Source organism: Chiloscyllium plagiosum, unplaced genomic scaffold (genome assembly GCF_037043375.1).
Source record: "Chiloscyllium plagiosum isolate Xiang-an unplaced genomic scaffold, Cpla_swu_hap1 HiC_scaffold_12, whole genome shotgun sequence".
Classification (NCBI taxonomy): domain Eukaryota; kingdom Metazoa; phylum Chordata; class Chondrichthyes; order Orectolobiformes; family Hemiscylliidae; genus Chiloscyllium; species Chiloscyllium plagiosum.
Window position 1 is genome coordinate 65,193,515 of NW_028270150.1, and position 27,437 is coordinate 65,220,951.

General features: G+C 39.4%; 1 protein-coding gene across 2 annotated transcripts in view; it reads right to left on the bottom strand.

Annotated features, from left to right (window-relative positions):
• The window catches only part of igsf11 (immunoglobulin superfamily member 11), a 207,964-nt gene extending 180,774 nt beyond the window's left edge, over positions 1–27,190 (bottom strand). The window contains exon 1 of one of the 2 annotated variants that reach the window (XM_087992881.1): positions 27,124–27,190. Coding sequence is in view for 1 of the 2 variants with exons in the window: in XM_043700766.2 (XP_043556701.2) it covers positions 11,204–11,294 (91 nt within the window). In the remaining variant the exon portion in view is untranslated. Of the gene's footprint in view, positions 1–11,203; positions 11,407–27,123 lie in introns of those variants that run through there. The other variant, XM_043700766.2, reaches the window with a different exon arrangement.
• Between the last annotated feature and the right edge of the window lie 247 nt (positions 27,191–27,437).

A 27,437-nucleotide genomic window follows, 5' to 3' on the forward strand; every position in this document is an offset into this window, starting at 1 on the left:
TACCACATGTTACAGAATGACAAAGACTGAGATTTGAGAGGTCATGATAGGAGAATGACTTAATACTGTACAGAGGATCAGGAATTGTTCAGCTGACGAGCTCTAACTGCTGGACTATCCCATTTCTTTTTCACCTTCCATGTCATGAATGTTGTCACCTTCATCATGTTGAAGATCTTCATCCAGTAGTAGCTGAAGATGCCATCCACGTTACGAAAAACAACAGTGATACAGCATACAAAAAACAAAACCAGGATCATTGTTCCAGGTTGTTTTGGGGATTGATTCTGCCAAATCTGCGCAGGTAGCAGTGTTGCTACCTGAGGATGCTAACAGTTTGTTCAATGAGGGCTCCATTTGATTTGCGCACCTTGTTATAGCAGTTTTCCTGCCAATCACAGGTTTCTAACAGTCACTAGCCAAGTACAGAAGGTAGTCCTTCATTTTGTTACAGCACCCCACCAGAAGCTGTCAGCATTATTGTTTTTCAGAAAAAAATTAGTAGAAAGGAGCTCTGGCGTCCTTGTCGCCAAGCCCCCAATCTGTCACTTGTAACGTGACTAAAAATGAGGGATGGTTGTTCGGTAAAAATGTCAGTGCAATTGCTAGGAAAGCAGTCAAAGACCTGCGTGACATGGTGCTGGCGGTCATATACTGTTGCAAACTAATGGAGTGATTCATGGAAGCACTGGATTTGTCTGAAGGACCCTGTGAGCCAATGAATGTACAAATCATGAAGACCTGGACTTGACGGAAACCTATAATCTGAGCAAGAAGTTAATCTTACCATTACAATTTTTTTTTGTGGGGATAATACGGAGGTTATTTGCTTTCGCAAACATGGCTTCATTAAATGTTGTAAGACTCATGTTAGCAATATCCCCACTGGTGGTCTGGAACTTTATACTAATGATTTAGTGTTTATTTCTTCTAATTGTCATCCTGTTACTGGCTAATTTACAGGATAAACTATAACAGAACTTTATTAAAATACAGAGAAGGTTCCGAAATGTGATCAAGGCAGTTGCACTTACTCTGCTCATTCTGCTTATAATTATCAGCCATTGTACTGACTGCTTATTGTTAGTGATACTCTCGCCAAATATGTATATTTAGCGAGATTTAAAATTTGGACAAAAGACTATTCATTAAAGTGGATGAGATCCTATTCATTCAGTCAACATACAAATTATTTAAATCAGCTCAAGTCATACTCAGTTTATACTGATCCAAACATTCAGCTTGGTTTTTGTTTTATTCCACGACTGGGATAAATAGTTCTGCTAACGCTGCCTCCAAGGGTGACATTTCTTTCCATGACATCCTGTGTGTGCCCTTGGCTGCACAAACCACAGGTATCACACTTAAAGACAGACAGTATTTTCATTCAAAACATTTTCATAGATTCAATGGAATGAATCCTGGGAGGAGCTATATGATTGGATGCCACACTGCAAGTATGCTCATCTGGCAAGATGGTAGCAGGCTAAGATGCTCCAGCTGGAGCTCCTCTGCTCCACCTGTTCTTGTTCTTTTTCTCTCCCCTCTCCTTTTACACCTTTTGTGTGCTTTATTTCTAATTTCTGACTTGGACTTACCCAGAGGGGAATGGGGGAGCTGGTGAGCCCAGGCAGCCAGGCCTGCAGTGGAGGCTGGCAAGCTCTGCGGCAGGGATGAAGAGGTGAGGCCAGAGAAAGCTTACTTTGGAACAGCTGAGAGCTGGTGCAGAGCAGACTTGCGGACCGTGGACAGTTGTTGGACTGGAGTCTGGCACAAGCGGTCAGGCCACATATGCAAGTCCCTGCGCTGAACTACTGCAGTGTAATGTTTATTTGTAATTTGTTTATCTGACTATAAAGTCTATCCTTTTAACTATGTCATATTTCTAACTTGCATTCCTTTACAGTGATTCATAATGTAACTACATTTCTTTTTCATTCCTCTTTTTTTAATCGAAGATCTGGATCCAGGTACTTTGTACCTGAGATGGCGCCATAAGAGGTGACATTGCAAAACCTTTCACTGTACTCTGTACTTGAATACACTTAATAATAAAGGATATTCTATTCTAAAAATCATTCTTTCAAATATGCAGCTTTAAAACTGCATTCAATTCTTGAGATGCAGTACCTCTTCGACATAGTTTGAATCATGAAATTCTGCCAGCCCTATCCATTAAGTACTTCCAACATTTTTAAAAATTTTGAAACATTGTGTGATTCTGTTCCCATACAAAAGACCAATTTCAAGGAACAATGAACCAAAGCACATTTACATAATTAAAACTGCTTAAGAGAATTGAATAATGGATGACAAAAAACTTCAAGTGCAGCAACTCATAACACCAAACAGAAGGGATAATGGATACAGCAAACGAGCACATTAACTTTCTTTGATCCAGGTTTTTCAAGTTCAGAAAATGTTCTTATTGTTGAGGACTGATTGACACTTTTACTCTTAATATCCGAAGCCAGGATTAGTAAAGCATCCTGGACAGAATGGACAAACATCTTTTCTGGGTGGTAGAAATCTTGAAATTAAAAAAAAGCAAAATTTGGGCTGCCTTAAACCTAATCCTATACTTAGTGTTCACAGCTCAAAATTGCCCCCTAGTGTGGCTTGAGAGTGGCAATTTTGGTAATAATAAAACTGAAAATGATATTGAATAAGGGAAACACAATTACACATGTACCCAGAAATGGGAAATTTCTTTGTTTACTTGAGAAGATACATAATTTGTGTATGTGCCCTTACTACATAACAGGAGTGACTGTTTGGCTTCTTGGCACGATATAAGAGTTGTTTATTTTAAAAGTTCTTTAAAAAATGATGTTTCAGAGGTGATAGCATGACATGTTGTGTTAACTGCACTAGTCACAAATGAAATATTTTATTTTAATACTAAAATGCATGGCTCTTTCTCCATCAATAGGAAAGACCCATCTTTGCAATTATTGATTAGCTACATGCAAAACAAAGTCTTGTGCATAAGAAAGAGTTTCCACATTGCACATGCTGCTCCAAGTTCACTCAATAATTCAAACAAAGTACATTCAGAGGACCAAAAATCTCTCTCTACTTCCATTGAATGTTATTCTAAAACAATAATGGGGTTCTTGGTGGAATCAGCCCAAGTTTAGTTGGTAGAACTTCCACAAGAGTCACAAGATTGTGGATTTACGTCCCACTCCACAGACCTGGAAATGGAGAGGCATAATAGGAATGTCAGTAGATCAGTAATTCAGCAGCCTGGGCTCAGCTCTGGGGACATGGCTTTAAATGCTACCACAGTAGATGACAGCGTGTGAATGCAATTAACTAAGTCTGCAATTGAAAGCTAATCTGAGTTTTGTATAGTGGCCATTACATTTATAAAAGCTCATCTGGAGCACTCTTCTTTTTGGGAAAACAAATCTGCTGTCTTTGCTTGGTCTGGCCTACACACAACTCCAGAGCCACAGCAAATGCCCTCTGAAATAGCGCGGCAGGCCAGTTAATTCAAGGACAATTAGGTACAGGCAACAAATGCTAACATCTTATTTATATCAAGAAATAAAAAAGCTCCTATAGCGCACCTCAACACCCAAGGTGTGTTGCATTGTCATTCTGATGACCAAGTTAAACCAAGATTCTGTCTGCCTTCTGATGCAAACATAAAATGACACAAAAGCATTATTTCAAAGGAAGAGCAGGCAAGTTACCCCAAAAACCAATCAATATTCATCGTTCAAACTTATATCACGACAAACTGATTACCTGGTCATTACTGTATTACTTTGCTGTTTGAGAGAACTTGCTGCACTCAAATTGATTAGTACTTCTGATATTACAACAGCAACTACAGTTCAAACAAACATACTAAATTGGTTTGAAAACACTTTTATGATGTCTCAAAGTGACAAGCCATACTTGATAAATGCAAGTCTTTGTATTGCTGAAATTTACTGGCCAGCTTTCTTATTGAAAAAAGAAACTTTCCAATTTAAATGTGAATGAATGTTGTGGAACAATTGAGAGGGTTTTTATTAAATACTACAATACATGTGATAACTTCTATGATTCAGAGAAAATGCGCTTCCAATAAATCTGCGATACTTTGGAGCCCTCTGTGTCTTGCTATTTGCTTGGATATGCCTGGCATATCCCTAAATTGTGCCCTTTCCAGTAGAAGATGCTGCAAACGAGTGCTATGAGGACTGCACATAATGTATATCATTGGGCCTCCAGCTCCTGTATGTAGCACCATTTCCAGCAGCACTTTTGGAACTAACTATTTAGCCCAATCTTTTATTTATGCTATAAACTGTTTCCATCAGCAAATACTTAGTCATTTCCAGAGAAGGCAAATGCTTCAAATAAAACTGATCATCCACAAGCTGACTTTCACATGATCTGAATATAACCAAACATTAACAGCATTAAAAATGCTGTCAATCTAAAAAGTGCAAATCCATTTTTCTTGAGACACAAGTGAATTGTGTCCTGACTTGTTCACCTATGGACCAAAGTAAGTGCACATTTGGATAGGAGATCAACTAACTAGACACAAATTGGGTGGTTTTGAGCTAGGTACTTTCCTAAAGTTTCTGCTAAAATTTATTCAGGTACCAGCACATTCAAGATCTGCCATGAGCAAGCAAAGGCTGCATGAGATGGCATAAACATTCCTGGCAAAAATCTTAAATATTATTGTGCTCAATGTTAAAGTGCATATATCAGGTTTGAATCCAAATTACACAAAAGCTGTTCAATTCCTATTCCCTTATAGAAAACTTGCTTCATACACAGACCAATTATGGATTTATTAACTGAACATGTGGTGGAGGCTGGTATAATTGCAAGATTTAAGAGGCATTTGGATGAGTATATGAATAGGAAGGGTTTGGAGGGATATGGGCCGGGTGCTGGCAGGTAGGACTAGATTGGGTTGGGATATCTGGTCGGCATGGACGGGTTGGACCGAAGCGTCTGTTTCCATGCTGTCCATCTCTATGACTCGAAGACAAAATAAAAGCTTCCAATCAAAATAGGTCGTCGTGAGCACCCAATACAGAAACAAAATGCCTCAGTGTACTCAAAATAGTTTTCAACTGTGCAACTTTGAGTGGACACTTCACTAGTTCCCACTTTACCATCTTTACTCGCATACAAAATGACCTTGCCAGCAAACCCCACCAATGCTGTGATTTTCCAAGCAAAAAAAATCCATAAGTGTGACTCCCAGTTGAATAGATAAGTTAATGCAGTTGAATGCTAACCACTGTCTGTTCTGTGCACAGGTGGAACGGAATGCTGGGAACCTGAGAGGGCAAGTGTTTAGAAACAGAAACATAAAGTATTAGTGAGGAATGGTCTCAGAGTCGGTGAATGCACTTTTCAAAGTGAGTTACAGTCACATCCACCGCAATAGTTTGAATATGAATAACCTCGCACACAATCCAATTTCAATGAAATTGGAAGTGAATGTACAAAGATTACTCTTTATAATTTCAAAGAGTTATGGACCAGGCCAGACCCCCTCAAAACATTTCAAGAAAGTAGTTAATTTTGCTAGTTGTTTTAAGCAGGTGTAATGTGGATAATCCAGGAGGGATGCAGTTAGGCAAACCACATTATTTGAAACAGAAACAGAATTTATTTACAAGACTACCGAATTAAACACAAACAAAAGAGAACACAATACCGAATACCTTAACGAAAACCAAACAGATCATTACAACCTAATGATGCGGTTCCAAATATTTGCAACAATTCCCATAAACACCCCTTGGCACAATAGGTAAAATCAAACCCAGTTCTTACAGGACAGATGTCAGAGGGGACCAGCATGGACCTGCTTCTTTGGATCCAGCAGCTTCAAAACTGCCCAACTGCCTTCAGTGCATAGTCAGATTACCAAAAACCAAACCAAACCAGAGAAAAGCTGAGCTGGGAGAACTGGCCACTCCCCTTTCATTGTACAACTTTTTTTTCCAAACTTAAAAGCCTTTTGTCTGAGGCAGTATCTATTAGCTATAATCAAACTGGCCCTAAAACCTTTCAAGTTTTCGAAGTTTGCATCTTTTACAACCTCTCTGAGAAAAAAACCAAGGATAACATAACCTTGTTAAAGAAGCAGCATCATCACAAAACGGAATATGAATAAACACCAACAGCATCAGGATAGGTCAGCTTTTAACTTAATTTGCATTATTTCACAACGGTAAATTAACAAAAATGGTAGAAGTGCACAATTTATTTTTGACAGGGATGCATGAGGTCATAATTGGATGAGTTGTCAGAACATTCTAGAGGTGGAGGAGTTGCAGAGATAGGGAGGAGAGATGCAGGGATTTGTGAAGGAAAAGTTTTCAAATTCTCAATGTAGGTCAGCACACATTGGAAGCAATAGTTGCATAGCATTTCAGCACATGTACAGATTAGCCAACAGAACTTCAAAAAGTTTAACATTTTAAAAAGAAAGTGACCATAGCTTTCCACTTGGTTGTCATATTTAACAACCAAATGTGTACATGAAATGTAGTACTATGTGCAAGCAGAGAGATTTCCAAATGCCAAATCTAGTAAGTGCAGAATTATTGAAGTAGGACTGGATCATGTTTACTAGTTAGAAAGAATAAGTAGCTTACAGGCTTATACCAGAAATGAGAAAAGCATAACATGAGAACACAACTCACAGTACAAACTCAACTGCACAAAGTAAAGCAACCTTATTACTTTTCTATAATTTTGGTCACAAAAGAAGCATGCATTTTAGTGGTTCAACCTTCTTTCGTGTATTTCTTAAACAATGTAGTTCCTATAATCACAGCACTAAAGTGCTTAAATAATTTATGTTGAAATCCTTCATTTGTAATAAGGCACAGCTGTTTAACTAGCTAACTGCAAAGTTCATAAGTTATAAAATAGATACGACTGCAGCTTATTTATATGACTCAGTTTCAATACAGACTTAGGGTTCAATTACTATCACTGACCTTTGCCTAACACTTGTATTCTATAAATACAGATAAAAATAATGTTATTAATAATTATATAATTTGAAGATGCTTGTGGAAATACTGGAAATAGTGGGTATTACAAATGTATACTGATTGTATCAGTTATTGCAAAGGCTGAAAATAACAAAGGACTGAATATGGTTAATCTAACCTTTGCTGAAAAAGAAAAGGGTGAAGTTGGGTATTTTAAAAGAGAAGTACGTTTTTTGGACCATCTACTCCAAAAGAAAGATTGGTAAAAGTTTAATTTGGAATAGCCACAGGAAAACTGGGAAATGAATAAATTATTTGTTGTCAGAATATTTAAATAGCATGATAAAAGATGAGTGTTTCTTCAGTGGTGCTTGGACAAAATGATCTCTTTCAATACTGCAGCACTTTTTGTTAAATTTATGATACAAAGTCTATCTTGATGGGTAGGAGGAGTCCATTTTTCAAACTTCATTGCACACGCTTTGCAAACACAGATTATTCTGAATTCCAATATCCACTAGATCTCTCAAATTTGAAAGATATTCCATTTATCTATTCTCACTAACAAAGTACATAACTTAACATTTCGTTAACCGGTCTACATCCATTTACAAGCATTTTACATCCTCTTACAAAACTAAGTGAGAAAATAACAAACTATCAGCAACAAATTTGGATTTATTGCACTCAGCCACTTAATCTTAGTAGATTATAAATAGCTGCCAAGCTCTGCACTAGTTAAACCTTGCATGTGAATAATTACATATTTATACCTCTTTGGTTTATTAACCGACTCCAAATCCATACAAATATGTTTAGTATTTCCATAACTCCAAATCTAATATAACTCCCTCCTGTGTTGAACTTTGCTAAATTCCTTCTAAAAATCTATGTAGACTTTATTAACTGGCTTTCCTTTAGCTAAAATGTGGGTTACACCTTCAATATTTGAATAGACCTGTCAAATATGATTTCCTGTTCATAAATCCATGCAGGTTGTGTCAAATTGGAATTTGTCAAGTGCCCAATTAATAAAACTTTAAAATCATAGGTTAGAAATCATCAAATCCAAGAAATTTATTAGCTTTTAGCGAGTTAATTTCTGCAGTGTATTCACTTAATACAAATTACATCAAGTAGCTCACTATGGAGGAACCAAGTGGCCTGTGAATATTTCCACAATATTATTTCAATTTTTTGTGAATACAATCACAATATTTAACATCTCTGCCATGTCCCTATTTCTCATAATTAATATTACCCGAAGAACCCATGTTTACCATCAATCTCATTTATTTCATATACTTATCAAAAGCATTTAAACATTTTTAAGCCTTGTGTTAATGTATCATATTCTACCTTCTCTTGCTCCACAAATTTCTTAAAATCAGTCATTGCTGATTTTTAAGAGGCTTCCAGTCCTTAGGTTGACTATTTATTCTTTCAACCCTTTAAATCTAAATGCCTCGAGTTAGCCAAGATTGTGCTATTTCTCCAGTGGAGTTTTTAATCCTGCCAAAACGTAATGCACATTTAAGAATAAAGAAAAAGTAATTCTTATGATTAAAATATTTTAAGGTAGATAAATACTGGCAATCAAATTCCCACAATAGCTCAGGAGAAAGTGAGGACTGCAGATGCTGGACATTAGAGTCAAAAATGTGGTGTGAGAAAATCACAGCAGGTCAGACAGCATCTGAGGAGGAGGAGAATCGACATTTCAGGCGTAATAATGAAGGGCATTTGCCTGAAACATCAATTCTCCTGCTCCTCGGATGCTGCCTGACCTGCTGTGATTTTACAGCACCACCCTCTCAACTCCCACTATACCTCAGCCAAATTCACTCCATATACCTCTATGACGGGCTTTAAATTTGAAACCTCAATTCAGAGCTACCTACATTTCTGTTGAAAGGAATAGAAAACTTGAGCCCTTCCTCAGAAGTTCCTTTACACTAAATATTACTAACTTACACTGTCTCATTATACTATATTAGTCTAGAAGGATTCTCTGGTCTTGTCAGTTGAGAAGGATCACTGTTCAGGAAAACTGTCTTGAATGCACTGTATGAACTCATCCTCCAAACTACAGTGGCCTATTTGGATAAGCTAGCCTATTAAAGTTTCAGATTTATTGGTGTGGGAGCTAGCTCAGTTGGTTGGACAGCTAGTTTGCGATGCAGACTAACATCAACAGCATTAGTTCAATTTCCATAGCGGCTGATGTTATTAAGAAGACTTTCCTTCTTGACCTCTCCCCTCGCCCGAGAACTGATGACCCTCAGGTTAAACCACCACCTGTTGTCTCTCTCTAGTGACAGAACAGCCCCAAGGTCTGGTAAGACTACAGTGACTTTATGATGATAAATACTGAAATCTTCCATCCCTTATACCCTTGTTGAATACTCCTGATTGATAATAGTTCTGAACATTCCTGATGAAGGGCTTTTGCCTGAAACATCGATTTTCATGCTTCTTGGATGCTGCCTGACCTGCTGTGTTTTTCCAGCACCACACTCTCAACAGATGATTCAAGAGCCTGTAAACTATACCCAGTGAGCTGCCAGAGGAAGTGGTGGAGGCTGACACAATTACAACACTTAAAGGCATCTGGAATGGGTATATAAATAGGGAGGTTTTTTGAGGGTTATGGGCTAAATGCTGGAAAATTGGACTAGATTAATTTAGAGTATCTGGTTGGCATGGATAGGTTGGACCGAAGGGTCAATTTCCATGCTGTATAGCTCTATGACGGATGTCAACAGCATTGATTCAAATTTACGCAGCATCTGATGTTACCATGAAGACTTTCCTTCTTGACCTCTCCCCTCGCCCAAGACCTGGTGACCCTCAGGTTAAACCACCACCTGTTCTCTCTCTTTCATGACAGAGCAGCCGCATGGTTTGGTAGGACTACAGTGACTTTATGATATAAGTACTGAAATTTTCCACCCCTATGCCTTGTTGAATACTCCTGATTAATAGTTCTGAAACAGACCATTACCAATATCCAAGGGCTGATAAAATGTCTCCAGTGTGTTCTGCCCTTGGTTTGGGTGGAGATAAGAAACAGATTCCATTTTTTTTTCAGAATATTTGAAGGCATTCATTTTACCTGTCATTTTATCTTTATAAGACCCACCCCCTCCCTGTTTCACAAGCCCTTGGTCACTCATACTCTCTTACCATTATTAAACTCTGTCCATCCTGACAATTTACTTGATTTTACCCAAAATAATCTGCTGCTCACCAGTCCTGAAATTTTCTCACCGGACTTCTTTGAACATTCAGCAAAATTGTCAAAATAAATAACTTTGTTACTTAAATGAGAACATAGTGACAAAATTGTTGCAGTTTCAATTCATCTGCCAAATGCATTTACTTTCACAAACTAAGACAGAAATAACTGACATACCTGTCAATCAAATCCGTGCTGGATAACAAACTTACTGCAAACCAATACAGTAAAAATTAAAATACTCCAGAATATAATTGACAACAGTATGCAATTTCATCAACCTCACAATTTCTTTTCTTACTACTACACGTTTCTCTCTCTCTTCTGACAGCTACTTCAAATAAACGCAAAGTAGAATTTCTGATTCATTCTAAGTTATATCATGATTGACAATTCTGGACAAAGCCTGGGAAACACGCAGTCTCTTCAAATACATCGGATGTTTTACCGCTTCCATCTTAGCAAACATGACCTACATTTGATAACACATTTCATGCAATTTCTGACTGATGTTTAAGAATCATCAGTAACGTTGTTTACATTTATTTCCGGTCACATACATACAAACAATCCCACAAATTGTGAACACGTCTCACATTTATTATTGCATTTTTAAATGGGCAGAGTCAAAAAACTGGCACCACTGTTGTAAAATTGTGATCCTCTCCTGACTAGTTCGCTCGCTCCCCCACTTTGTATCAGTTACTGGTACAGATATTAAAAGCAACACTCTCCACTTCTAATACATTACACTCCACGACAGAGCTCTGTCCATTCACCGCTCGGTGTTCCATTAACAACCGAATCTCAACCACAAAACGTCAGAAATAAATAAGAAAATGAAGGAACCTGTTAAGACCTCATTAGTGAAGTATCTTGGTAACTTCCAGCGTCAGTCTTCTCCCAACAACACCGCAAACTACTCTGTCGCGAAGTGTTGCTACTTGGGAAACATGTCTTTCTTTTAAACAAAATAACTTTTAAGTCTTACCTTGGAAACAAATTATCCCAAGGCAAGCAATCCACAGGTTCCAATAACTATGTTTCAGCACCATCTCAGGGCAAGGCGTCGGGAAAGGCATAAGAACAAAACTAGGTGGAGGGGTGATACCCCGGTCTCCAGGGTTGAAATGTTGCCCTGGCTTTCTCGGAGTTAATTTCAGCAGGTTGGAGCTGTTCCCAGAGAGCAGAGAGGAGCAAGCTTCCCAGCCCGAACCTCACGCAGCCTTTGATTGCCATTGATTGACAGCCGCTCCCAGGAACCCAGCCTCCCGTTCTCCAGCGCTGCGCCCTCTGCTGATCTGTCCCTGCTTGGGCCACTCCAGTCATTCTCTCATTCATTCATATGAAATTTCCCATACTCTTAACCACTTCGAAATGCAGCCTGCACTTCATTATTAGACTACTACACATCATGGGTACTGAAATATCCCCAGCAGTTTTGTCCATTTTGTCCTAGTTGTTACACAAAGAAAATAAGGTAGTCTTGTGGAAACACTTACCAACAACTGTTTGCATTTAGATGGTGCCTCCAACACAATGAAACATCCCAAGGCTTTACACATCAGCTTTCTCAAAGCAAGTAAGAAACACCCTATAAGAAGGCATTAAGTCAAAAGACCAAAAGCTTGGTCAACAAAAGGTTGAGGGGCTAGAATGAGAGTGAGATAGGGAAGGAATATTTTTGGGCCTGGAGCCTGGGCAACTGAATAATGAGACACCAATAACAGAGCGATTAAAGTGGCAGATACTCTCAAAGAGGACTTCTCAGCATAGATATCAGGACCGTAAGAGAGGTTCAGAGCTAACATTTTTGGGGTCATGAGCCCTCTGCAAGTTATAACAATTGCGCTCCCTCCCTAACAGATTCTCGAAGTCTCTGCTCTCATAGAGCTCAGGCAATTTTCAAATCTCAAAATTGGCTCACAAAGAGAAAACCTTTGGGAAGCACTGATCTAGAGGCCAGAAATAGTAAGTGCAGATATCTCAGAGGGCTGTGGGATTGATGGGGATCACAGTCATGGGAAGAGGTGAGGCCATGAAGCGATTTGAAAGCAAGGCTGACAATTTTAAATGAAGGCTTTGCTTGACCAGGTGGCCAGTCAAGATTGGATAACAGAATTCAAATGATATCAAGTTTACAGAGGGTAGACCAGCCAGGAATACATGAAATAGTCAAGTACAAGGAATAAAGGTATGAATGAAGGTTTCAACAGCAGATTAGCTGAGACTGGGATGGAGCCAAACAAGATTACAAAGGTAGAAATAGAAGGTCATAGTGATGGCATGAATATAAGATAAAAGTTCATCTTACGGTCAAATATGATACCAAGGATGGGAATTGACTGGTTTATTCTCATATTTCTAACAACAGGGATAAAGTCAGTTTCCAGGGAAAGGAGTTTAGAGCAGGAACTGAAAATAATGATTTCAGTCTTCCCAATTTTGGAGGAAATTTCTGTTCCTCCAGTATTGGCTTCATAAATGCAGTCTAATCATTTCACAGCAGTGTGAGCAAAGGTGGTGAGAAATAATTGAATATCATCAATGCTGTGCTTTCAGATGACATCCCCAAGAACAACAGAGCAACAAGAACTAGGAGGGGGCCAAAGACAGATAATTGTCACTGTAACAGACATGGACAATACTGTTCATTTTATGTTTTTGTTTTTAAAAGTAGCTCTGGTCACTGTGGAGGCTGTACAACCCAAACATATCTGGGTTAAATCTGCTATTTCAAACAAAATCCAGCCCATTTCTTCAAGAATATATGGGAAACTACATCACTTCATCTGAGGAAGACTAACTGAACTAAATGCAGTTAAGGAATCTAACTGTTCAACATCAGGCCTACCCTGCAATTTAAAACCTGAGACTAGCCACCTTTATATTAGGAAACTGGTGCCTGCTATGTTCCATCAGTCATGCTTAGAATTCAAGAATGGTGGATGGGTTTTACTGTTTATATTTATCTTGTGATCTTGTAAGTCATTGCTATCAACCCCACCAAGAGAGTCATTTCTTAGTGTTGTTATCTTCAGGTTATTTGAGGAATATATTTTGAAGGATGCAAATTTAAATATTTCAAATTAACAAACTGCAAATGACCTCTTTATAAGCTAATATACTATACGATTCAAAAGATTTGAAAGAACTTCAAAGAGCTAAGTAAGTTGTTTCATATTATTATGAGCTCCTTTGCCTTAACTCAACATCACCATGTATTTGCAGCACTTTAATCATGTTCTGTGTTTCACTAATTATTCCCTTTTGTAAACAACTCCTGTCCCCTTTATCCTGCAAAGAGGGTATATCTACAATGGTGCTTGTCACTTTAGAAGTAAATGACAAATGGCATTGTAAAGTTCTCTGCTGAGTTTTTACCTTGAGTTTTGCCAACATTGTTTAAATCCTTATATGATTTAAGTGCACAGATTGAATTGCCAGTCATGCAAGCAGGCAATATTGCCACACAAAAAAAAACTTCTATTTTTGGATTTTGGAACCTTCAGCAGTCGATAAGAACAAGAAGCCAGACAGCCTTACGGCTGAGGACATTGTGTGCCTAGTATTCTAAACTCTGTTATCAGTGCTATAATACCACATTTCCTAGATTGTCAGTTAATCTTTCTAAGCCAAGTCTAATGTTTATGTGACACATCAGAAAGGATCTAAAAAGGCAAAGATCCTCCCAATACAACTTGAAGTATTTCAGGTTAAGTTCCATTTAGTTAAGGTTCTTACGTTACAAACTGGAATGTTTTGGGGCCTTAAACAGACATTAAACAAAGGTTTTCACTGTAATTACAAGGGTTTTTACATGTTTTTGAGAGAGAATTTACAAATGAATAGTTATACACCACATAAAACAGCATAACATTTCAATAAATTATATCTGTAAGTACTGAAGTTTCAGTATAATAGCCAGAAGAGAAAACTAACAGAACATGTTAGGTTAGCCAATTAGAAATATAGTTGAACAGAGATGGGATGCTGTTAAACTCAAAATCAGTCGAATCATGATCATTCTCAGATTGTGATGAGTAAGAAAATCCAAAGCCACACCATTTAGGTATTAAAATATTACATTTATTTCATACGCTTGCTGGTAAATATTTGCCGGATTCCCTTCACTACTTTAAGCTTCATTATGGAACATTTTTAGTGTTTTGAATGTATTTAGGCTATTCTGTGAAATTTATCATTCGTATTCCCTGCAGAATTCATAAGAATAAATTTTAGAATGAAGGTAGTACGATATCACTGACATAGTAAAACATTCAAATCTGCAATGTTCCATTGCTTCTGTGCTCACCTATGAATGTGTAAGTGATATAAAGAGTGAAAGACAAAATTATGACTGAATATGGGGATCTCCAAAATTTAAGTTCCCTACTTCCTCTATAGTATTTGCAGCCAGCATCTCTGAGATCTTCTCCCTATATATTTGGTATCTTCCCATCTTCACCCTCTTCTCTCCACAAGCACTCTTATATACCACATAGTAAAAAATGTCAACAGAAAAGTACCTTTTTTTTCTAATAGACCAACTAGAAAAATATACTATCTAATTTATCCTACATAATTGTGAAACGATATGAAGTAGGCCAAAAGATTCTCTATCCTCCAGGTACCATGTAATCTCCTGAATAATGAATTGAAGTCCAATATGAACCATGACTTATATTAAATTATACCAACCTTGACCACATGTGATTTCTGCCATTGCTACAAACTCTTTATCTTAATCATATACAATTAATCAGTACTTTCAATGCAAATAACTAGCCTGTTCCACAAGTCTAGGATTCTCTGGGAAAAGATAAATGGACTCCCATCTAATATGTTGGAGGTAAGAATTTGAAAAGGACATGTATGTAGTCAAATATCCAGGTCGGAAATTCTGTAAGTGCACAGAACGCTTGAATAGGAAAATGCTGGATATCCTTCATAGAGTCATAGAGACCTACAGCACAGAAACAGGCCCTTTAGCCCAAATTGGTCCATGCTGACCAAAATGTCTGTCCACGCTAACCCCATTTCCCTGCACTTGGCCCATATCCTCTAATCCTTTCCTATTCATTTATTTGTCCAAATACCTTTTAAATGATGTTAATGTAACTGCCTCAACTAATCCCACTGGTAGCTCATTCCACATGTATACCATCCTCTGTGTAAAAAAATTGCCCCTCAGGTTCCCTTTTATTCTTCCCCCTAACCTTAAACTGATGCCCTCTCGTCCGTAATTCCCCAACCCTGGGAAAAAGACTGAGTGCATACACCCTATCCATGCCTCTCATAATCTTAAATAACTCTATAAGGTCCCCTCTCAGTCTCTTATGCTCTAAAGAAAAATATTCTAGCTTGTCCAACCTCTCCCTACAACTCAAACCCTTGAGTCCAGACAACTTCCCTGTAAATTTCTTCTGCACTCTTTCCAGTTTAATAACATCCTTCCTATAAAAAAGTGACCAAAAGTGAACACAATACTCCAAGTGCAGCCTCACCAATGTCCTGTATAACTGCAACATACTTCCCAACTTCTATACTCAGTGCCCAGACTGAAGACCAATGTGCCAAAAGCCTACTTCAGTGTCCTGTCTACCTGTGACTCCACTTTCAGAGAACTAAGAACCTGAACACCAAGATCCCTCTGTTCCACTATACCCTTTAAGGCCCTACCATTCACCATGAAACTCCGATCTTGATTTGATTTTCCAAAATGCAAGACCTCACACTTATCAATATTAAACTCCATTTGCCATTTTTCAGCCCATTTCCCCAGCTGATCAAGGTTCTGCTGCAATTTCTGACCCATTTTAGGGTCATCAGCAAACTTACTAATCATGCCTTATACATTCTCGTCCAAAGCATTGATATAGATAACAAACAGTAATGGGCCCAGCACCAACCCCTAAAGGCACTCCACTAGTCACAGGCCTCCAGTCCAACAAGCAGCCTTCCACTATTACCCTCTGCTTCCAACCAAAAAGCCAATTTTGTATCCAATTTGCCAGTTCGCCCTGGATTCCATGTGACCTAACCTACCAGAGCAGCCTACCACATAGGACCTTATGAAAAGGCCTTACTGAAATTCATATTGACTATGTCTACTGCCCTCCCCTCATCAACCTTCCTGGTCACTTCATCAAAGAATTCTAACAAATTTGTGAGGCATGATCTCCCACTCACAAAGCCATGCTGACTACTTCTAATCAAACCATAACTTTCCAAATGCATGTATATCTTATCTCTCAGAATCTTCTCAAGTAACTTACCCATCACAGATGTTAAGCTTACTGGTCATTATTCCCAGCCCTTCTTGAATAATGGCACATCATTCACTACCTTCCAGTCTTCCAGGGCGTCACCCATGGCTAACAATGATGCAGGGCCCCCGCAATTTCTTATCTAGCCTCTTGCAGTGTACTTGGATATATATGGTCAGAACTAGGAGATTTATTCACTTTCATACATTACAATCCATCCAACAACTCCGGTACTGTGATAAGGACTGTCCCCAAGATATCGCCACTAACTTCCTCAAGGTCCCAAGTCTCCATGTCTTTCTCCATGGTAAACATTGAGGAGAAATATTGATTGAGAACCTTGTCCATCTTTTGCAGTTCTACACATCCAGGGAAGTTATTTGGGTGGAACTGAGAAATAAGAAAGGGATGATCACCTTATTGGGATTGTATTACAGACCCCCCCAATAGTCAGAGGGAAATTGAGAAACAAACTTGTAAGGAGATCTCAGCTACCTGTAAGAATAATAGGGTAGTTATGGTAGGGGATTGCGTGCAATTCTGGTCTCCTTCCTATCGGAAAGATGTTGTGAAACTTGAAAGGGTTCAGAAAAGATTTACAAGGATGTCGCCAGGGTTGGAGGATTTGAGCTACAGGGAGAGGCTGAACAGGCTGGGGCTGTTTTCGCTGGAGCGTCGGAGGCTGAGGGATGACCTTATAGAGGTTTATAAAATTATGAGGGGCATGGATAGGATAAATCGACAAAGTATTTTCCCTGGGTTTTGGGGAGTCCAGAACTAAAGGGCATAGGTTTAGGGTGAGAGGGGAAAGATATAAAAGAGACCTAAGGGGCAACTATTTCACGCAGAGGGTGGTACGTGCATGGAATGAGCTGCCAGAGGATGTGGTGGAGGCTGGTACAATCGCAACATTTAAGAGGCATTTGGATGGGTATATGAATAGAAGGGTTTGAAGGGATATGGGCCGGGTGCTGGCAGGTGGGACTAGATTGGGTTGGGATATCTAGTCGGCATGGACAGGTTGGACCGAAGGGTCTGTTTCCATGCTGTACATCTCTATGACTCTATGACATACATATCCACTTTGGTCCATGAGGAGCCCGATTCTCTCTCTCATTATTCTTTTTCCTTTAATATACTTAAAGTACCTCTTTGAATTCATCCAGTCTTCTCAGCCAAAGCTATCTCGTATCCACTTTTCCCTGTCTTGATTTCCTTCTTCAGTAAACTCCTGTACTTCCTATATACCTCCAAGGATTCCCTTGATCTCAGTTGTCTGTACCTGAGTCACACCTTCTTCTTCCTGGTCAAAGCCTCAATATCTCTTTTCATCCAGGGTTCCCTATTCCTGCCAAATTTGCCCTTCACCCTCACAGGAACCTATAGACCTTGAACTCTAACTATGTCACTTTTTTAAAGGCATCCCACTTGTCAGAGATCCCTTTGCCTGCAAACAAAGTACTCCAATCAATCCTTGCAAGCTCCTGTCTAATTCCATCAAAATTTGCTTGCCCTAATTTAGAACTTGAATCTTTGAACCAGTTTTGTCCCCGTCATCATCACCCCCCACTCCCACCCCCCCACCCCCCCGCCATGAGTATTTTAAAATTAACCCTCCTTGACAATGTTAATGAGAGTGCCAGACTTTCTTCACATTCACTTTCACTTCTCAGGATAAAAGAGGTCAGATTCATTCTTCTTCGTCTTCTTTCATGTAGTGCAGACTTCTTCTAAGAATGGTACTGTTCTGCTCGAAAGGAAGCAATTCTCCACTTCCTCCAGCAACACATCAAACTTGCATAATACATGCAGAAATTCTATTTCCTCTGTGCAGCTCAACTGAGCTGAAGGATTACAGCAATAGACTTTCTTCCCAGTCAACCATAACGCAGTGTCCGTTTACATAGTTATTTAATAGCTACTGGTATCCAGAAATTCTCCTCGCCTGTAATCAGCAAAGACACTCCATTAGGATTAATTCAGAGTGGAAAATTGCTAGAATCCTTTGAATGAGTTCAACTCAAAAGTCCCCATGAGGTCAGCCTTCTTTAACATTAGTGACGAAAACAAGGTTTGTAGTTCAAGGCCACTACTGGAAAATACATTTTCAAAATTAATGAGAAAAGATTTGATCTATTTACTTTGAATCAAAAAAATGCAGATTACTGTGTCATGTAACATCCTGTTACAAAATTATGAATATAATTTATGCTGATTATTCTCTTGCCTCCACTCTTTTCTGAAAATATTTCTCAGCTAGCATGTTCTATTCTTTTGCTATTGTTATGCTGTGCTCCTCCTCCAATCACTTCACAATCAGTGATCACGCTTCTTTCACCTGAATCTGCACCCTGCAATTTTCTTTCTTACATATTTGCCTTGCTTCTTTCGCACCCTCCCAATAAAGAATGCTGACAAACTACCTCAGTGATCATTATTTCAGCCAGCTTCCCAAATTTCTGCCTGTCTGCTTTCCAACACTGCCCTAATTAGCAATTTAGCATATTTTGATTTGAGAAATGGCATAAAATGTTATTTTTATTGATACTATACGTGAACAACACAGCCTGTAAATTATTATTCGCAGTACTTGCAAACAAACGTGTAACATAATTATATGACATCTTTCTGTCTTCTGTTCTAATGGACGGATTAGTCCATTTATTTCAAACAGTTCAATACAGCCATGATAATCTCATGGTATGGATACTATCTGAACTTTAAGCATTTATATACTAATACCTCAAAAACAATTTCTAATTTATAAAATTACTGCTATTTTTAACTTGGTAAAACAACCTGCTCAGTAACAAACTTCTCCTGTATTAAATATTTATGTACATATCCTATATTAAATATTACAGCTGATATTAGAAAAGGATTAACTGAATATTTATTTATTTGTACCGTGTTCTGATAATTTTGTAAAAGGATATGTAACATCATTCGTGTTTAAAAGTGTGTAATATTCTTCTACAGTCCTCCATGAGTCAAATGTAAGAGGGTTTATGCAAAAAGATAATGAATTACATTATTGAATTAATAAACTTGAATTAAGCTGCAGTGGTGCCTGAAATTGTTCCTAAGTTCATACACTGGCCTCTGCTGCACACATTCAGAACTGCAGCCTCCACAAATCATATTTTAATTTCAAAGGCAGCTGCAAAGTACTTTGTAGGTATCCAAAAGTCTTTGATTCTTTATAGTTTATTTATACTATATGGTTTCCCTGATTAAGAAATTGTACATACTATTAAAATGTATATCAAAACATTAACGCTTACATTTAATAATAAATTATTATGCCAAAATTGCTTCCACATTTTTGTTTTAAGTTCAATGACTTTTATAGGCAAACACTGCAACTCTTTTACAACAGGAACATTACACTGACAACAATGCTTTAAATCATCAGTTCTTTTTCGGTTATGTTAGTTGATAATGGAATATTACCCAGAAGACTGGGAGAGCTCCTGATTCACAGTCAAGTAGTTACATTTTTGACAAGCTCCTGGACAATTCAACATCTCAATTTAGCATTTCAAGGACAGTATTTCAAGTGGTGCTTAATTCAGTCATTACTGCAGCAGAGCAAAAGCCCAGATGAAAGGCTGATTTCTTCTAATCATGGTCCCGGTGCAGAGTCTTCTGTTCCCAGCACAATGACAACACTCAATTTTATTTCAGAATGTATTCGGCCAGCCAAGAAGATTTCTAATTTTCCTGTCCACTTCCCTTTTCCCCCATAAAATGATAATTCCTTCATGTTCTGCAGCATTTCTCACCTCTGAAGCCCAATTAGGGATTGACAATACAGTAAATGTTGGTCTCACCAGTGATGCCCATACTCATGACCAATTAAAAAAAGCATTCTGTAAGGCCAACTTTTAAAAATTCACAAGAGAGGACTTCAAAACGTTTTAAGCATATGAGGCACAGCATTGTGCTCACTCAAAATTAAACATTTTTAATCAGATATCTTGCTATATGACTTTAGATAGAGAGATGCAAACTTAAAATTGATATTAGTTGGCTGTGAAACAAAACATAATCATTCTTTTTGTATGCTCTCAATAAATATATTTGCCTGTCAGCTATGCATATCAAGAAATTACACAACACAGTCCTCCATCCATTAATCTTAATTACCTAATTGGGGTATTCAAGGTGATTAATGCAGTTGATAAGAGTGGATAGAAAGTATGTCGAGAAAGTTTCTCTGAAACAAGAATCCAGAACAATGTGGTACAACATTAAAATTAGAGTTTGGCCCTTCAGAGGTGATGTCAGGAATTATAGGTTCACATTAAAGGTGCTGGCAATCCAGAACTCTCACCACACAATGCAGTTGAAACTAGCCCAATTAAAAATAGTTACACTGAGATTGTTATATTTTTGTAATATAACAAAATTGTAATTATAATTGTACACTGAGATTGTAATACTGAGATTGTTATATTTTTGTTAGGCAAGGCTACTAAGGGTTGCAGAATCAAGGAGAGTGGATGCAGTTAAGATAAAGATCAACTACAATTTAAGTGAATGGCAGAACAGGCTCAAAGGAGTGAATGACCAACTCTTGTTCCTATGTTTCTGTAAGCCTTCTTGCATTCCTAATTCCTAGGGTGCACACATTAGGGCCCAGAGTTTCAACCTTCCTCTGTCAGAGCAGGACCTAAACCTATCATTGCAGGGACAGAGAAAATGAAATCTGTAGGCAAGATACAGATCATAAAGCATCTTGATCCTACTCCACCTTTTTTAATATTCACTTGTGAGAGTTGCTGGCTGGCCCAGCATTCATTGCCTGTCTCGAGTTACTCTTGAAAAGGTGGTGGTGAACTGCCTTCTTGAACCACTGCAATCCATTCATTGCAGGGTAGATCTACAATACCTGTGAGGAGGACATTCCAGTGACACTGAAGGAATTGCAGGCCAGCAGGGTGAATGGCTTGGAGAAGAACTTGCAGGTGACATTGCCACCGATTGCCAAAATTGCCATCGATTCCCAAAATCTATCATTCTCAGTTTGAATCAACTCAATGACTATACAGCCCAGTTCCATACTCTCCCATCAGGGGAAACATCTTCTCGGTGTCTGCTCTGTCAAGCTCTCTCACAACTTATGTTTGTTCCCATCAGACACTCAAACACTATTCCAAACAGTGACACTTGGATTATCTGCATATTGGAATCAGAAAGACTGTCCAAACCTGTAAACTTGCATCACTTGTGAACAACTTGACAACAGTCCTAAAAATGTTGAAAAGCCCCTGACTATAAAAGGCTAATTGCACCCTCTGAAATACTTTTCATTCATATTAAGAATAAGGTTATTTGCTTCCGCTTAAAGACAGAGGTCTGGTTATGGAACACACAAATTTACTGTGACAATGTGTTGACAGAAAACACAAATTGTAACAGTTAGCAACTACTTTTGACCAGAAAACTGTATTACCAGCCCAATAAAAGAGCTCCAAGCAGATGGTTGTCTCATATTGGTGCCTGGAATATAAAAGCAGATGTTACAGACGGACAGAAACAATTAATGGCAGTGGTTTAAAATTAGTAGAACAGTCGATGACTGGTATAGTCATTGTTTTGTATTTTTCGTATTGTTCAGCCAGGTACGCTTCCGTATTCATTAAATCCACCAATAATTTTGAAACAACAACAATGAAGGAACAATTAGCTTCTAAAGCATTGTACTTTTGCTGTTAAAGTTATGGTAAACACAAGCTTTACAGCTGGGATGAAAAATTAATCACAAGGTTCATTTTACTTGCAGTAATCTAGTGGAAAATAGGAAAGAACATGAGTTTGGAAAATAATGAGTTGATTGTGCCTTTTCTTCAAAATAGGAGAATTTATGATGTCAGGACAAAAGCCAACAATCATAGCTTTTAATTAACATGTACATTAACTCTCGGTGAAGCATAGGGTCCCAGAAATTAATAAAGCCCAAGAAGGCTTCTTGTCTTTAGCAGGCCATAACACTGTAAGACATAAGGGCTGAAGTAAGTGATTCAGCCCATTGAGTCTGCTCTGCCATTCACTGAGATCATGGCTGATCTGATCATTCTCAACTCCACAATTCTACCTTTTCCCCATAATCCAAGGGAGTTAATCGGGAAGGTTGGTGATTGAATCTGAAATGGGAGCATCTGTCCATGTCTCCAATAAACATCTTTCTAATCCAATACTTTCCCCACACATTCCACTGGATAGAAACTATGTACTGGCCATCTTTGTGAGTACTTATTTGCTTTATGCTAAGTACAAATGAACAAGATTTTGAACTGCCATTTATCTAATTTTGCATAATGTCTACAGAACAAACTGGACTATTGAGATTACCAAACTCATCTGTAACCCTGTAGCCCAGTGAATTTCAGGAACACTCAACACCATGAACAAACTATAATGAGTTTAAGTAAACTTGGACAGACTACTGTGGGAATTACACAGAATTTAGATCCAAAACTGAAGCAGGAGGCAAAGATAAGTAACAGTTCACCCACCTTCACAGTGAGACCAATAGAAAAAGCAACATCATGTGCATAGCATTACAGGTCACTTCACAAACAGTTGTGAAAAGGATTTGGGAAGAAGGAAATATGGATCTCTATGACTTTAACACTTTCATTTTGAAGCTCATGGATGAACAGAATAGTTACAACAAAGAAGGAGGCCATTCAAGCCCACTCTGTTTGTGCTGGCTCTCTGAAAGGGAAATTTACCCAATGCCACTCCCCACCTTCATGCTGAAGCAGTGTACACTGTTCCTTTTCAGACAATAATAAAATTCACTTTGAACATTTGGTTTGAACTTACCACCAACACACTATCAGACAGTGTATTCTATATACCAAACATTTATCATGTGAAAATGTTTTTCCTTATTTTGCCAATGCTTCTTTAATCCAGCATCTTAAACATGTGTTGTCTTAAGTTAAAATTCACACAACATCAGGTTATAGTCCAACAGATTTATTTGGAAGCACTAGCTTTTAGAGCCCTGCTCCTTCACTAGGTGGTTGTGAAGTATAAGATCATAAGACACAGAATTTATAGCAAAGGTTTGCAGTACAATGCAACTGAAATTATATATTGAAAAAGACCTGGATTGTTTGTTAAGTCTCTCATATTTTAGAATGACCACAGTTGGTTTCAGTTCTTTCACACGTAAGCCCCAGAACTTTTTTTTAAAGTTACATTCTCAAGTAAACTTTAACAATAGGTACCGTGTCAGCTGGGATAATGCATTGAAGGTGTGAGGTGCCCTGTGTGAGGCTGTCTGTGCCCCAATATTCAGACTAATTCCATTTCTAAAAAGGGATTTATAAAACCTTACATGGATTCATGCAATTTTTGAGCAAAATAAAATGTAATTCTGCAAGTACAAATTCACCCCACAAACTTATATGTGTGTGTGTAAGCGCACGCGCATGCGGGTGGGTGTGTGGGGGGACTTGGGTGAGAGAGTGTGTGTATGTGTATGTGCGTGCGTTAAAGGGGTACAAGTCTGTGAGAGGTGTGTGTGTGTGTGTGTGTGTGTGTGTGTGTGTGTGTGTGTGTGTGTGTGTGTGTGTGTGTGTGTGTGTGTGTGTGTGTGTGTGTGTGTGTGTGTGTGTGTGTGTGTGTGTGTGTGTGTGTGTGTTGCAATGGGAGTCACCTGTCGTGTCAAGGTCCTGGTTGAGGCCATCCCCATACGTACCAAACTTGGCTATCAGCCTCTGCTCGGCCACTTTGTGTTGTTGCCTGTCTTGAAGTCCATCTTGGAGGATCGTCATTCGAAGGTCTGAGGTCGAATGTCCCGGACGGCTGAAGTGTTCCCCGACTGGGAGGGAACACTCCTGTCTGTTGATTGTTGTGCAGTGTCCATTCATCTGTAGCCTCTGCTCGGTCTCGAAAATGCACCATGCCTCAGGACATCTTTGCCTGCAGCGTATGAGATAGACAACGTTGGCTGAGTCACAAGAGTACTTGCCACATACATGATGAGTGGTGACCCCACATGTAATGGTGGTATCCGTGTTGACACTCTGACACGTCTTGCAGCATCTGCCATGACAGGGTTGTATGGTGTTGTCCTGAAAGCCGTAGAGTTTGCTGAAAACAATGATCTATTTGAGATTTGGTGGTTGTTTAAAAGTGAGAAGTGGAGGCTTGGAGAAGATCTTGGTGAGGTGCTCATCCTCATTGATAATGTTTTACGGGGTAGACCATTTAGGACAGAGCTCAGGAGAAACTTCTTCACCCAGAGAGTGGTGGCTGTGTGGAATGCACTGCCCCAGAGGGCAGTGGAGGCCCACTCTCTGGATTCATTTAAGAAAGAGTTGGATAGAGCTCTCAAAGATAGTGGAATCAAAGGTTATGGAGATAAGGCAGGAACAGGATACTGATTAGGAATGATCAGCCATGATTATATTGAATGGCGGTGCAGGCTTGAAGGGCTGAATGGCTTACTCCTGCACCTATTGTCTATTGTCTATTGTGTTGCAGGCTACGAAGAACATGGTGTAGGTTTTTGGCTCCTAGGAAGTACTGGACAATGAAGGATATCCTATCGGTTGTAGCTCGTGTCTGTCTCTTGAGGAGCTCATTATGGTTTCTTGTTGTGCCATGTTGGAACTGGAGGTCAATGAGTTGAGCAAGATACCCCATTCTTATGTGGACATCCTTGAGTACTTCCAAGTGCCCATCACTTTTCTCCTCATCTGAACAGATCCTGTGTATGCGTAGGGCTTGTCCGTAGGAGATGGCTGTTTTAATATGTTTCAGGTGGAAACTGGAGAAGTGTAGCATCATGAGGTTATCGGAGGGTTTGGGGTAGAGTGAAGTGCTGAGATGCTCATCATTGATGGAGATGCATGGGTTCAAGAATGAGATAAATATTAAAAAGTAGCCCGTGGTGAATTTGATGGTGGGATGAAACTCATTGATATCACTATGTAGTTGTTTCAGTGACTCCTTGCCATGGGTCCAGAGGAAGAAAATGTCATCAACATACCTAATGCATATACCTGTTGGTTGGAGGTCCTACATAGAGAATAAGTGTTGTTCAAACTTGTGCACGAAAATGTTGGCATACTGGGTTGCAAATTTGGTCCCCATGGCTGTCCGTGTGTTTGAATGAAGAACAGGTTGTCAAAGGTGAAAATTTTGTGGTCAAGGATAAAGCGGATAAGTTGTAGGATGATGCTTGGAGATTGGAAGTTGTTGGTGTTGAGTACTGAGGCTGTTGCCACAATGCGGTCATTGTGAGGGATGTTGATGTAGAGTGCTGAAATGTTCATTGTGATGAGGAATGTTCCTGGTTTGATTGGTCTGTGAGAGCTGAGTTTCAGTAAGAAATCTGTAGTGTCGCGACAGAAGCTGGGGGTCCCCTGTACAATGGGTTTCAAGATGCCTTCGGTATAGCCAGAGCCATTCTCACACAGAGTCCTGTTGCCTGATACAATGGGAGGTCCTGGTGTATTGGCTTTGCATATCTTTGGAAGACAGTAAAAGTTGCCTACGCAAGAAGTATGTGGGATGAGGGCACATAGGGAACTCTGAAGGACTAGATCCACATCCTGATCAATGTGTTTAGTTCACGGGTGTAGTCTTTGGTCAAATCGGCCAGTAGTTGTCTATAGTCCTGGTTGTTCAGTTGTCGGTACACTTCCTTGCAGTAAGCTATTCTATTCTGAATGACAATGGCTCCTCCTTTATCTGCTGGTTTGATGACAATGTTGTGATTGATTTTGAGAGCATGGATGGTGTTGCATTGTGATCAGGTGATGTTTTGCTCTACCTTGTGGGTGCGGCTGCTGAATCTTGTAGTTATACATTTCCTGGCTGTTTGAGCGTACATGTCAAGCCTGGGCAACGGCCCTCCGGTGGGATCCAAGTTGCCTACACACACACACACACACACACACACACACACACACCTCTCACCCCTTTAACGCACGCACATACACATACACACACTCTCTCACCCAAGTCCCCTGGTAAGTCGTCCCCCCCACAAGTATCCAAAACAGTATACTTGTTCTTGAGGGGAACGGCCGCAGGGGGTCCCTGCACTGGCTGCTTCCTCCCAGTCCCCCTCACTGTCACCCATCTATCTGCCATCTTTGGAGTTACTACTTCCCTGAAGCTCCGATCTATGACCCCCTCTGCCTCCCGAATGATCCTAAGTTCATCCAACTCCAGCTCCAGTTCCCTAACACGGTCTTGGAGGAGCTGGAGATGGGTGCACTTCCTGCAAGTGTTATCAGCAGGGACGTCCATGGCATCCCTCACCTCAAACATGTTGCAAGAGGAACATTGCACTGCCTTCACTGCCATCCCTCTAAAAGTAACCTTTTATAAAAAAAACTGGGTCTAAAGAATACAACAAGCAAAATGCAGCACTTACCTACTTACCACAATGGGTCTTATTATTTAGGTTAGAGGAGGAGGGCGGGTGGGAGACACTACCTCTGTAGTGCCTCGGGTTCTTCTCCTGCGCGCTTTTAAAGGGAAAAAAACCTACCCAGCTGCCCCTCCGGTCTTCGTCACTTCCCCCTGCTGCTCCCACTCTTTCTGTAAAGAGAGAAAAAAAACACCGCTGCCCGCTACCGGTAAGTAATTTTAAAACAAACTGTCTTACCTTAGCTGCTGCTCGCACTCAAAGTGACCGTTGGCGTCGAAGAGTGAGTATTTATACTCACTGCTTTCCTTCCCGGCTGCTCCTCCGGTCTTCGTCACTTCCCCCTGCTGCTCCCACTCTTTCTGTAAAGAGAGAAAAAAAACACCGCTGCCCGCTACCGGTAAGTAATTTTAAAACAAACTGTCTTACCTTAGCTGCTGCTCGCACTCAAAGTGACCGTTGGCGTCGAAGAGTGAGTATTTATACTCACTGCTTTCCTTCCCGGCTGCTCCTCCGGTCTTCGTCACTTCCCCCTGCTGCTCCCGCTCTTTCTG